General features: G+C 51.7%; 1 protein-coding gene across 1 annotated transcript; it reads left to right on the top strand.

The window, feature by feature from the left end:
• Positions 1 to 361: 361 nt before the first annotated feature.
• On the top strand, positions 362 to 13683 carry RBM17 (RNA binding motif protein 17). Its single transcript, XM_078876551.1, has 12 exons — positions 362 to 590; positions 1802 to 1940; positions 2291 to 2416; positions 2598 to 2767; positions 3453 to 3544; positions 3920 to 3976; positions 5778 to 5910; positions 6788 to 6942; positions 10237 to 10385; positions 10671 to 10769; positions 11217 to 11289; positions 12184 to 13683. Exons 2-12 carry the CDS (start codon positions 1818 to 1820, stop codon positions 12285 to 12287), a joined length of 1281 nt encoding a protein of 426 aa, XP_078732677.1. The 5' UTR covers positions 362 to 590; positions 1802 to 1817; the 3' UTR covers positions 12288 to 13683.
• The last annotated feature ends 216 nt before the right edge of the window (positions 13684 to 13899 follow it).

Here is a 13899-nt window from a genome sequence, read left to right as displayed (position 1 = left end):
AAAGCTTTCGTGACTGCAGGAATTCATATTCTTTGGGTCTTTCGGTAAAGTCACGTAGATATTATTTTTCTACCTACGTGACTTTACCGAAAGACCCAAAGAATATTAATTCCTACACTCAAGAAAGCTTTTCAGATTTTCTCATTGGTGTTTGGATCATTTATAAATCGCGTTTCGCTCAGCGCGCGCGCACGTGCCTCGTCACTTCCCGTAAGATTCGTTCGCGTTGCAAACCTCCACTGCGCATTGGCGACGGTCGGCGAGCTCGCCGGCTGGATTGGCTGGCGTCGGTCACGTGGGCAACCGCGCCGACCAATCGCGCGGCTTCGTCTCCACGCGATCACTTGTGCGTTGTATGAAATCCACGCCTCGTCCGCGCCAGTTTAAGTGTGTGGGGGGTTTCGCTCGCTAACAGTCGACTCGAGTTGACAATCTCAGCGCCGCGGTGGGACGCAACGCGCGCGGCAGCAGCAGCAGCAACAGCGGCGCGGCTTACCGCCCCCGGGCGAGCGGGAAGCGGCACGGGGAGGCGCCGAGCGAAGCGCGCGGGCTTGGAGCGAAGCCCGGGGCCTAGGCCAGGCTTCGCCCAGGCGAGTGCCGAGTCTCATTGAAACGAACGATGAGGGGGGTTGCGTGGTGTGTGCGTGCGTGAGTGTTCACGCGTGAGTGTTCACGCGTGAGTGTTCACGCGTGAGTGTTCACGCGTGCGTGTTCACGCGTGCGTGTTCACGCGTGCGTGTTCACGCGTGCGTGTTCACGCGTGCGTGTTCACGCGTGCGTGTTCACGCGTGCGTGTTCACGCGTGAGTGTTCACGCGTGAGTGTTCACGCGTGAGTGTTCACGCGTGAGTGTTCACGCGTGAGTGTTCACGCGTGTGCGTACAAGTACTTGACACCTTGACGTGCCTGTGCAAAGTAATTGTACGAAGTACACCTAGCCTGGCACTCCCGCCACCGCTATTCAGTGGTGAGTGGCCACCGTTAAGACGATTGTGTGTGTACAGTAGGGGGTACAGCTGGTGCATCTATCAGTCATCTCAGTCGGTCAACCCATGGCACCTGCTGGGTCTGCCCCGAGACCTCCTGTCAGCAGCGAGCACTTGGACACTTCACGTGGCCTCAAAGTGCACCTGGCCTGGCACAGGCGCCGTGGTGATGTCACGGTCACTTAGTGGCGAATGGCGGGTTGTGGTACACGTGTGTGTGTGTGTGTTAGCGTGCGTGTGTGTGTACACACTGGCACAGGTGGTGCATCGGCCAGTCTTCTCAGTCCCCTGACACCCTGCAGTCAACCTTCTCACACACCTAGCCTGGCATAAGCGTCGCTACGTCATGGCGATTGTTACGTGTCAACGATTTAAGCCTTGATAATTCTTCAGTGAAACGTGTTTAGAGCATTTTCAGGCCCGTGTTGTTATACTCCTTGTGCCACGTAGGGACAGTTGCCACTGGGGGGGGGCCCTCGGCTCCTAGACTCCCGCAAGGCATTAGAATGGTTGAAATGAGAATTGATGTCAGGCGATTTGAGATGCTGAGGCATTTAACCAAGCGCCCTATACATGTTTTTTGTGTTTAGTTGTCCTTCCCCTGTATCTCCGATTAGAACGGGTGGCTACGTACGGTTGCGAAAGAGGTTCAACGGACATGCATAACGCACCCTTATCATTGGACCCGTGCCTTCCTGAGCCGCTTTACTCTGAGCGAGCGTTTGCACCTCGAATCATAAACTATTCTGAGTCTCTGTGCCAGTTGTCTGAAAGCGACTCCCCCCACCCCCCCCCCCCCAACTTGTGTCGCTGCAGCGAGGAGGGCGCGACGATGTCGCTGTACGATGATCTTCGCGTGGAGAGGAGCGACTCCAAGACAGAGGGATGGTCCAAGAACTTCAAACTCCTGCAGTCGCAGCTGCAGGTTAAGAAGGCGGCGCTCACACAGGCCAAGGTAACAACCCCTTACTCCACCCCAACCCTCAAGTTTGTTACGGTCTAACACTTGAACAAACTCGTCATCATAATTAGTCATGGTCGTTCCACTGCCGGATGAAGGCGTCCCCAAACCGCTGCCATCTCTCATGATCTTTTGATATAATAATCCACCTATCGTGCCCATGAGCTCATTCACTCCATGTATATTTTAACACCACTCTGGATTTTACACGCTCGGGACAATATATTCTAGAGCTTAACACAATTATAGATTGATGGATGGCTTGATCATGGCTGTGATGATAATTATTGGAATGCCAATAACACTTTCATGTAACTGCTTTGTTTTTTTTGTTTTCTCGGCAGAACCAGAGGGGCAAGCAGAGCACAGTGCTGGCACCTGTGGTTGACCTCAAGCGCAACTCGGGTTCAGATGAGCGGACGAGTTTCCCTGAGCCACCGCCGCCTCCGCCAGTCGCCACCACACCCAAGGTGGTGCCGCCTGTGAACCGTTTACCCCCACTGTTCGCGGCGGGAAATAGAAATAATCGAGGGTCATATGAAATTAAATTGTGGGCCGTCTACGAAATGATGTAGCGGGTCGTGTCTGACCCACTGGCTGTAGGTTCCTCAACGCTGCGCTAATATCTGCGCTCTTCTCTGGGTTGAGCAGGAGTCCGGCGCCGCACAGATGGCCTTCATGGGGGAGATGCTGATCCCCGTGGCGGATGAGTACGACCCTATGTACCCCAACGATTACGACAAGGTGGTGAAGCGGCAGCGGGAGGACCGACAACGCCAGCGTGAGCACGAGCGGCAGAAGGAGATAGACGACAGGGAGAAGTGAGTGCCAGCGACGCGCCAAGTGTGTGTGGGAAGGAGTCGTGTTGTAGTAGTAGATACACTGCGCTACAAGCCGTGGCTACCCGAGTTTGATTCCCGCTCGTAGGCAAAATCAATGACATATCTGAAACTGATGCTGGGTCTCCCCTACTCCGCCTTAAATTAGTACTTGGTGTGGGTGAGCATCGGCAATGAAGAGTTAAAGACGTCCTGGCATTGTGATGGCGACACCACCTGCTTGTGTGCCATGTGGGCCATCGTAGGTACTCGCTAACAGCACTTGCCAATAAGTTTTTCGAGCATGTTCGTCCAGTGATCGCCGAGCTGCATAGGCTTCTGGTTGCCGAACGAATACGTTATAAGGTCGCGATGATTGCACACAAAGTGCTTGCCACAAATGAACCTCAATGTCTTGCTGATCTCATCAAGGAGCATAAACCATCACGCGAACTCCGGTCATCCTCGCACTTATTATTTGTATGTGATTGTACGTTTGGTACGTACGACTAGGTACGTTTGGTACGTACCAGTAGGTACGTTTGGTACGTACCAGTAAGTACGTTTGGTACGTACGACTAGGTACGTTTGGTACGTACCAGTAGGTACGTTTGGTACGTACCAGTAGGTACGTTTGGTATGTACGACAAGGTGTGTAACTGTCTAACTGTTTGCGTTCACATGGCAGGAGGCGGAAGGAGCGTCACGAGGCGAGCGGCATGTCACGGCGACCCGAGTCGGACGACGAAGAGGAGTACGAGGCGGAGAAACGCAAACGAGGTGATGCCTCGTGTCGTTGCTCGTGGATGTTTAACAACATCGGTCGACCAATGATATTGTGCGACGGTGTTATGGTGACTTTTAGTAACAATCAGTCACTCCTATATATATAGCGTGGGGTATACTGCAGTGGAAATTGGTCATACACTGCTGTCACACAGGCTCGTGGTGTGTGAACGATGGGGTACGAGGCATTGATATATCGATTAATATCGATTACTAACCTCACGTAATGCACGCGTAGGTACCACCTGTGTAATAATGTTTTTATAATCGATTTAAAATTATTTGTATGTGATGGGTTCATATCACCACTGCAGCCACAATTATATCCACATCCAGCACTGATGCAATTTATCGGTAATGTGGATCCAGGCACAATGGGAGCTGCCATCGCGCCACCATCATCGCTCATGGAGAGGGACAAAGACTGTGAGTCCAATGCCATTGTGTGCCGTTATTTAACTGCTCGCTTTGTCTCCTGCAAATGCCTCGCATGAGGATTCGACTGTGCTTATGGCCCGTGAGTTCGACTACAACCTCGTGGATTGGGGATCTTCCCAATTTTCAGATTAGACTGGGAAATCCTCCCCCAAAGGACATTTTGGATAATTCAAAAGAGTAACGTCACAATAATGCACCTCATATGAAGTATGATGGTTCCTTTTGCTTAAATTGTGAAAATATAAATGTTTACAAGGGAGGCCGACATATAGGTTGCCATTATTAGAGCCTCAGCCGACCCAACGTTTGCCCTTCCTGGCTTCAAACTCCCCCGCAACAGTGGATGATAATCATGAACTACATCGGGGCATTGGATATCGAAAAACTCAAAGTAAAAATGTTGCTATTTCTCCACGTGACAGCGTGTTTTCTTGCGTTTATAGCTTTGCTCGTTCCAATCGAACCTAGGGCCCCACAGCTGAAGGGCTAGGATAATGTCATATAATCTTATGGACACAGCCGTGGTGTGGTCACACCATCAGTAGTATCGTACCTCCCATCAGCCTCCCCCATCCATCTTGCCACACTCATTCCGTCAAGAAACGCAAGCCCCCACGTCCTCATCAGGTCGCGATAAATCTTTACGCGATGGGCTCTCTGCCCGCCAGCGTAACGTTCACGCACGCAAGGACGTTTTGTCGCCGGGCGACCCGCTGACCCTGCGTGGTAAGGGGACCCCCGGCGCAGCGGGGAAGGGACTACTCCAGCCGGTACTGCTCCGCTGTTAGCGAACGCAGACGCACAAACGTCGCCAGACGACAGAGCGCTCTGGCTGAGAAGACCCAGCTCTCCCGAGTCCTCCCCCCGACACCGATGGATCGAATTTCATCTCCGTAATAGTTGACAATGCGTCGTATTTTTAGAGCCCGCACACGAGGAGGTGCCGCGAGCCGCATGTATTATTAATGTTGTGCTATCACATTGCGTCCGAGGCCTTGGGGCCGGGGTCCACCGGGCGTGTAGGTGTACGTGCGTGCGTGTGTGTGTGTGCGTGCTGCCGTGCAACGTGACACCACTGTGTTATGAGCATCATCATTCTATCAAGCAGTGGATTGAGAATGGCTGATGATTATTTGGCAGATGGGGAAATTTAATGCACCATGGTATTAAACCATATTAATTTCCAGTGGATAAGATAAATTGCCGTATTATCCTGATGCAACGATAGTTGGCGGTATGTCTTACAATCCAGGAGTGTGTCCGTGTGTGCGTGTGACCAGATTTGTGTAACTTTATTGACACCTGGCACGAGTTTTTTTACATTCCGGAGCATCTAATAATCTGGACAGTACTGCGGTTGGATATTGATGCATCATCTCCACAGTAGAAATAGATTATCCCGAGGGTGATGCGTGCGCTGGGTTGTGCGTGTGAGTGTAAAGACTCGCGAGCGATCTGATGAATGTCGTACGATTATGGGTGACGATTCACTTTAAGAATCGATGCTTTTTTTTGTTCATCTCAATCGTATAATTTGAATCGTATAGTTTCAGATTAGTTGTATTAATTTGCATACATGAATGGTAAATAATCAATTTCTACACGCACTGTTCGTTCTGACCAATGCTTGTTTGAGCTGGGAGCCACTTTTGCGTATACACTTCAACGTGACAGCCCCAGCACGCCGTTATAGGTGCTCGCTATTATGGCGAGTTTCGTTCTGTTCGTGTGTGTATGTGAATGCACACCTGACCTGTGTGTCTTCGCCCCCCCCCCGACCCATGCACAGTGGCTCCTGACGATGAGATCAAACGCGGGCGGATGTCGGGCAAAGCGGCCATCCCTCCCCCCAACTACGAGGACTCGGGCGAGAGGCCGCGCTCCCCACCCGGCGGCTCCAGCTCCTTCATCTCCAACATGGGGTGAGCTCTCCCACACCTCGTCCTCCTCCTGGTCGGCCTCCTGACCCTCTTCCTCCTAATCCTCCTCGTCCTATGTTCTCATTCTCGTCCTCCTGATCCTCTTCCTAGTCCTCCTCCTGGTCTTCCTACACCTGGTCCTCCTGATCCTCCCGCTCCTGATTTTTCTGATCCTTCTGGTTGCTGGCAACTGCTTTATCATCGCCGAATGTCCCGCACTCCCTCTGACCCCTGCAATCCTTTGGACTCCCTCTCCAACCTCTCCTTCCCCCGCACCTCCGATTAGTATGGTGCGAAAGAAGTTCAACATACACAAATACAATATGGTCCATCTCTCCCTCCGACATACCCTCTCCCCTTCCTACTTGAACCCACCAAGTCCCTTTTTACTGACGTCACACCAGCATGTGATGAATTTTCCTCCGCTTTAAATGCAACACGGCTCTGTACTAAAGTTGTGTTCCTGTTGGATCATATATATGATAATTATGCTGCCCCCCCCCCCCACTTACGAACAGATGAACAGAGTGAATGCATAATTGGCCTCATCGTTAGTTGCAAAGCGTTAACTCGTTGATGATTCGTCATATGCCCACTTTACACCTGTTTGTGCACGTGTAAAAAAAAAAAACTCAACACGTTCTTCAAAAACACTGCGCCGTTAAAATATTGTATTTATTTATTACGTGACATTGTGGGCAATGTCCCTGCCGCATAGCACATACAGAGGCTAGACGGCATGTGTGCAAATCTGTGTTTTCTTACGTTCATGTGTCTCGGTGTGTTTGTGGGTGTACGTGCATGCGTGTGTGCTTGTGTCCGTGCGTGCGTGCGTGGGTGTGCGTGCGTGTGTGAACGAACGTGCGTGCGTGCATTGCAGAGGCACGGTGGCGCACAAGATCATGCAGAAGTACGGCTTCCGCGAGGGGCAGGGCCTGGGCAAGCACGAGCAGGGCCTGAGCACGGCGCTGTCCGTCGAGAAGACCAGCAAGCGCGGCGGCAAGATCGTCATCGGAGACAACGTGCCCAAGGAGGGTGAGGAGCTCGCTTTCATTATTCGGCGAACACGTGACTTTTACACAGTTAGAGCACCAGCTCAGGCCTGGGCAGGAGGTGTAACTGTCATCACGTGTTGACCGGGATGACGATTCGGTCAGCTGGCTGCAGCTTTGGTTTCCCCAGACATGGTTGACATGGCCGGGCACTTGCAGGGGACACGACAAGGACGTAGCTCACTGAGGATGCGACACACGCGCACTCGCGTGTGTCTGTACAAGGGGCTGGCCACCCACCCCCTCGTGCGCTGTGCCGGCCTTCATAGGTGCTCGCTCAACAGCACTTGACCCAACAGTCTGTTAAGGCTATAGGCGGGGATCTTTGTCTTTGGGACGCGAGAAGGTGGTAGGTGTGTGTGTCATGGATGTGTTGTGTGCGTATGTGCGGGAAAGTGCTCGCGAATAGCGCTTGCCCCAGCAGTGTGTTAAAGGCGATATGAGGGATCTGTGTGTATTCTCTTGGTAGTGGGTGTATGTGTGTGGACAGGGCGAGTTTGCTGGTTGTGTCTGTCATAACGGCCTGCGTCATTATAATTGTTTAATAATGGATGATACCTTTATGGACACTGTGTACATCTAGTGATAATTTTGGAGAGAGTGCTGTGTACTTTAAATTAAGGGCAGGGCTGAGTAATCAAATTTCCATAATGCCAGAGTCTTGCTTCACTTGCAGCGTCTCCAGATGCAGTCACATTTAGACCGTGTTCTAAATTTACATCGCTCGGTACTGTATCCAGTCAACAGACCAGAACCCAATTATTCAAATTTACTAAAATGTAAACAAGTTAACGACTCTGTCTATGTAAATACCCTGGGGGCACTTAGGCTAACCGGGGTAAAATAAATAATGACCTAAAGGACATTGGATGGAATCTTTATATGAACATCTGCTTCCTGGAGAAAGTAAATATAAGCAGAACTCCATTCTTTCTCCCCACATATGAATGCAAATATTATTTAGAACGCATGTTGGCTTTCCAAACCAATAATATCGAGCAGCATTTGTTAAAGCAGGCAAAGTGTGTTTGCCCGGTGCTCTTAAATTTAAACAACTCTTACAACATTCCATTTGATCATTTACACCACAAAAACGCAGAAAACAACGATCCATACTAGAGAGTGTGTTTGCATGTGCACATGTAACTGTGTGTGTAAACATCGCCACTAGGGAGACAAAGGCGGTCGGGCGTGGTGCTGGCCACCCACCCCCTCGTGTACCGTCCCGGCCTTCATAGATGCTCGCTAACAGCACTTGCCCCTACAGTCTGTTAAGGCTATATGGGGGATCTTTGTCTGCATTTAAGCTAGTACATGCGTGCGGGGAGTAGCGTTATCCACAGACATGCGTATACAAACACATACAAAGACAGAGCCCCCCATATATCCTTAGCAGACCGTTGGGGGAAGTGCTGTTAGCGAGCACCTGTTGAGGTACAGTGCTAATGTTTGTTTACGCACCGTCCCAGGTACTCATTTAAAGCCGAGTCAACCTAGGGGGGGGGGGGGGGGGGGCTTGGGACAGGTTCAGATCTTCACCACTGATGTCAGCCATGGCCGGTTAACAGACTCCAGTAGTTGGGTTTGTAGTGCAATGCAGTGCTAACCACTACAACACTACTCCTCGCACGCATGTACTAGCTTGCATGCAAACATACCCACAGACAGGCATATACAAATACATACAAAGATAGAGCCCCCATATATCCTGAACAGACTGTTGGGGCAAGTGCTGTTATCAAGCATCTATGAAGGCTGGCACGGTACACAGGGAGGAGTATGGGCCACCCCAATGCCCTGCATAAAGATAAATAAAGATAAAGATCCCCCGTATAGCCTTAACAGACTGTAGGGGCAAGTGCTGTTAGCGAGCACCTATGAAGGCCGGAACGGTACACGAGGGGGTGGGTGGCCAGCACCACGCCCGACCGCCTTTATCTCCCCAGTGGCGATGTTTACACACCACACTAGGTACTCATTTCAGGCTGAGTCGACCTAGGGGAGGCCCAGGACCGGTTCAGATAATCGTCACTGGTGTTGGCCGTGAGCGGGAATCGAACCCGGATCGCTAGGTTCATAGCGCAGCGCGCTAACCGCTACACTACCGCTCATACACACACACTTTTGCACACATACACACTTGCATGTGCACGTGCAAATACATTTGCATACTCTCCAGTCTGTAGCAATGGAAAAATCGGCACAGGCTCTAGCCATTCTAAGCAGTCCAACCGGATTGAAAAAGGCAACACAGCTGCTGCTATCACCACCGCCGTGGATCGTGACTTCGATCATCTCTCTTGCCTGTCATCAGTTCTCCTCTCAAACAATTAAATGAACCAGCCGATCACGTACACCACCCCTGCCTAGAAACGAGCGTGTATTTGCCGAGCGTGCTGCACCTTTGTCGCCCGTGCCCCCCCGCGTGTTTGGCTTGCACGTGATTGTGCAAGTGCCTGCCTGCCCCCCCCTTACCCTGTGCATTGCAGTGTGGTCAACAGCTGTTTTCATAAGCTTGTAAACGGGGATTATCGTGCTATTGAGGGATGTGGTTTCTTCCTAACAGCAATGGCTTATGGCGAGGAGCTCGTACCTTCCAGAGATGTTGAGATACTAGGTTTGAACTCAGGTTTCAGGCATCCGGTGATTGAAACCGGTTTCTCAAGTCTCGCGAGTTGGCTATTTTTGTCTTTGCTTATCTGTCGTTGATATATTATGGTTATATTTAGAGTTCGGTTATGACTAGAGTCGGGAAAATATTGGTTTGTAAATCACTACACATATGGTAGACCACCAACACGAAGTATACCGAGAGTTGATGGGATTAGCTCGGTCACCAATGACTAAACTTAATACCGGCAAAATTCAAGCTCTGATAATCGCGGAAGAGGGGAGGAGGTTGTGATGGGTGGGACGCTTTTGCAGGGTGGAGGAGGGCAGGTTACCGAGACGGGCACTGCAGTGGCACCCAGAGGTCGACAACCCAAGGGGAAGACCTGAAGCCAGGTGGTGACAGTGATGAGCCTGGAAGAGTGGTCCTTGAAGGACAAAAAACAAAATGTGGTCTTGATGAAACGTCAGAGGGATGGGTGTCATCGGTGCAATAACTGTGGGATCTGGCTTCAGCAAGGGAGGCTTGGCTAGGGGTGGTAGCCGTATGTGAGATCAGGCACCAATGACCTCTTGAGTGCGGCAACTGACTTCTCTCCTCGCTGCTCCCCGTTCCGTTTGTCCCGTGCGTTCCTACCGCCCCTCCGCACCCCGGCTTTCACCACAGCCGAAGCTGCAGCGGCGGCAGCGGTGGCTGCTGCGGCGGCGTCGGCAGCGGCGGCATCGGCGTCGCCATCGCCAGCATCGGTCAAAAAACAGGAGCCAAACCCCCTGACGGAGATTCTGAAGAACCCGACCAAAGTGGTGCTGCTGCGGGTACGTCGGTCTCATCAGGGACAGCCATGTACAATCCACGGCTGGATGATGGCCTCCCTCCACACTGTCAGCCACTGGGGTTGGCAAAGTGGTGGTGGGGGGGGGGCGGTTAGGGGCCCAAGATTGGTTCAGATCTCGCTCGCCATTGATGTTGGCCGTGGCCGGGAAACTCGCTCGTGGTCGCTGGGTTCGCAACTCTGAACCTGTATTTACCCTTGGGGAGCGGCGGCAACCCACTCGAACCCGCGTGAGCCCCACCTCCCTGCTGCGTCTTCTCGTGAGCAGAACATGGTTGGGCCCGGCGAGGTGGACGAGGACCTAGAGAGCGAGACCAAGGAGGAGTGCGAGAAGTACGGCAAGGTGATCAAGTGCGTCATCTTCGAGGTGAGCGCCGCGGGGTGAACCCCAGCTCCAGCTCCGTACGTACGGGAGGGGGGTGTGTCGTCACGTCACGTCACGTCTCGTCAAGAGTGTTGTGACGCGTCAGGGTGTTGTGACTCAAGTGTTGTGACTCGTCAGATTCTTTTCCGCTTTCAATATCTCACTGCGTCGTGAGTTTTGTCCGGTGAGTATTATGTCTCATGACCCAGGAGAGTATCATTCAGGAGGGTGTTGTGACTCGGAGCGGTTATTTCCGAGCGTTGTTGGGAGCGTATTGCTTGCGCGAGTGCTCCTATCCGGGAGAGCGGCCATGGCACTGCCGGTGTTGCTGTGTTTGTGCTGTGACTCGGGAGAGCGTTTCGTTGCTTTGTGAGTGTTTCTGGAAGTACCGTCGCGTTCTCCTGGAGTTCCCGCGCCTTCTCACCGTGAAATTGCTCTGCCTCCCTAAAGATGCCGGGGGCCCCCGAGGATGACGCGGTGCGGATTTTCCTCGAGTTTGAGCGGATGGAGTCGGCGATCAAAGGTAAGCTTCGTGGGCCGATGACGTCATCAGCCTCCTCCTCCTCCACACGTCCACCAGCAGCACCACGGCAGCGAAATGTGCAATAAAGTTTTCCCAAACATCTCAAGCAGACAGGTCGTACGTGGTCCAGTGGACACGGTTAAATTGTTGCTGACGAATAATTTGTTGTAGGCCAATAAATGACATTGTAGGAAACTTTCCCGCGCATTTCTCCTTTGCTCCGCTGGTGCGTTCTTATTAAAAAACGCTGATTAGCGGCCGCGTGGCTCGGTGGGCTGATAAATATTTTCCGAGCACTGACCCAATGCTGCCGAGGTCTTGAGGGTTGAATTCAGGTGCCGGCCACCTACAATTTAACTGGGTTCTTAAGTGTAGCAAGTCGATGCTCTTGGCCTGGTCGCCAAATGACTGCACACACACAAAAAAAGCCGATCACATTAAAATCATTTTTGCACTTATTCTGGCTAAATTCCAGCTCTAAGAATTAAAGATATCGGTTAGGCTGTTGTGTGACAAATATTACGGTCTGTGGAAGGGTGGGTGGGAAGGTGTTTGCCCCCCCCCCCCCACGGTGTGGATCAGAGGTCGCTTGAAAGAGATTTCGGACGTTCTCTGGCGCGCGAGAGGTGGTCTCACTGCTCTGTGAGCCACGTGACTACTCTTTCTCGTGACACCATGCCCTCTCACAATCGGGATTGAAGAAAGCAACAAAAATAAATTGGCCACATTCTCAAATCGGATCATAACATTTCACCACATTGCTTGGCTAGGATCTCTGTGGAGGTTGTGGATCAAGTTGCTCATTTGTAATTTTGCAACGGTTTAACACTTCCCCTCCTCCGACTGCTTCCCCCAAAATTCTTGCATTTCCCCCCCCCCCACCACCCCCGACAGCTGTCGTTGACCTGAACGGACGCTACTTTGGCGGTCGCATCGTTAAAGCCGGCTTCTACAACCTCGACAAGTTTCGCCGTCTCGACCTGGCCACCTCGGTGTGACCCCACGCTCTCTCGACTCGGGAGACAATCGCTCACACACGCTCCCACGCACGCACTCGCGCAAGGGAAGTTGTTCTCATACCGTTTTTCCACTGCACAACCGAGCCACGCCAGGGCTGTGTCCCAGCCGAGTGCAGAAGCTGAGCTCTGCCACTGATGTAGCAAGCAGTGAAACTGGTCGAGACAGATGTAGATGTGGTGATGCCCTTTCCTGACAGCATACTGACGAACGTCTCATGCAATTAACTCATCATTAGCTCCAGCCACTGGCCCTGCTTGGCCACGAGCCAGATTGGGATATCTAATCGAGGCCGGCGTGTCAAAGTTTTTTTCCGGCTCAGGATGGAAAACCATGGAAAATCACTTGTGCTGGTTTAGCTCGGATGTGCCAATGAAAAAACGGATATACGGGGCCACAATGTCGACACAATTCACCCCCAACCCACACTTCTCCACCACTACCTGGGTGATTCGATTAGATGTCGTCACTCAGAGGCGCGATCCGTTCCTCGGATAACTTCATTTTTATTGACATTGCAATAAACGGCAGCACCTTTTAGCGGCTGCAAGGGTGATATGGGCTCATCACACACTACATCTTCAGCAGCCATAAGCTAACCGCTGCTGGGTAAAGGCTTCCCCACACTCTTACCATTTTTCATGATCATGCAATGTAACAATCCGTGTAGCTCCTGCACGCGAGCCAACGTTGTCGCTTTATTTCCGCAATGCACATCCTCTCGGGCAGGTTCCCTCCTTCACCTGCCACTCCGTTGTTACTCTCGACCACTGGCACGGCATTAAATCCCTGGGTCGCGACGGACGAGAGCGGTCATGCCGCGCGTTATCCACGCCCACGTGATTTCCCTGCGTGCGTGCGTTTGTGAGAGAGACGTAACGTCGTTGACCTTGTGTACAGTTAACGCGTGCGTGCGTGCACAAACACAAATGTCAACTGGTCGCAGAAAAACGGCCACAGCTACGGAAAGCCGCGTTTTTGTAAAAAAAAAAAACAACTCCGTTTGCAAATTCTCCTCTGTGCAAAACGGTCGTGCGTGAGAGGAGCGAGGTCACTCGGCAACTGCTGCAGTGTCACGGTCTCCCGGTTGATGCGTTTATTTTTTTATTTAAACGAGCGTACGCGTCTTGGTTTTTTTTTCACTGTTCGAAAGGGTTTGTAAGTTGCTCGGTGTTTACGAGTGGGGAAAGCTTTTGATCTTACGTCGATTCGGGACTTGTCCGCGCGTCCAGGTTTCTTTACGTTTATACCGGTGTTTTTTCAAGACGCCACGGTGTAAAGTGCGGTGTCCGAATGGCGAGACCGTCCGCCTGTCACAGAGGAGAGGCGTTGTTCAAATCGTCCTGCAATATATTTTCTTTTAAATATTTGTCTGACAAATGCAGTGAGTTTTTGTGCAACCGGCGTGATTTAACTGCACCGTCGTTACCGCTACCATGACCACAAACACCAACACCATCGTCACCAGCAGCAGCATCACTACCGCCACCATCATCGTCAACTTCTTAACTACACCATGAGCACTCAACACCACGAAAGCTATCAAACACCATGATCACCAGCATCAATAACACCACCTTCAGCTCCATCACA

Source organism: Lampetra fluviatilis, chromosome 44 (assembly GCF_964198595.1).
Source record: "Lampetra fluviatilis chromosome 44, kcLamFluv1.1, whole genome shotgun sequence".
Lineage (NCBI taxonomy): Eukaryota > Metazoa > Chordata > Hyperoartia > Petromyzontiformes > Petromyzontidae > Lampetra > Lampetra fluviatilis.
The sequence above is the reverse complement of the archived record's forward strand: the minus strand, read 5'-3'. Positions and strand labels throughout refer to the sequence as shown.

What these genes read in the sequence shown, in the direction of transcription:
- RBM17 (XM_078876551.1), top strand. Translation starts at nt 1,818, where the DNA reads ATGTCGCTGTACGATGATCTTCGCGTGGAGAGGAGCGACTCCAAGACA. An exon ending in GGCGGAGAAACGCAAACGAG is followed by an intron (nt 3,545 to 3,919) that starts GTGATGCCTCGT and finishes ATGTGGATCCAG; the next exon opens with GCACAATGGGAGCTGCCATC. An exon ending in AGACAACGTGCCCAAGGAGG is followed by an intron (nt 6,943 to 10,236) that starts GTGAGGAGCTCG and finishes CTTTCACCACAG; the next exon opens with CCGAAGCTGCAGCGGCGGCA.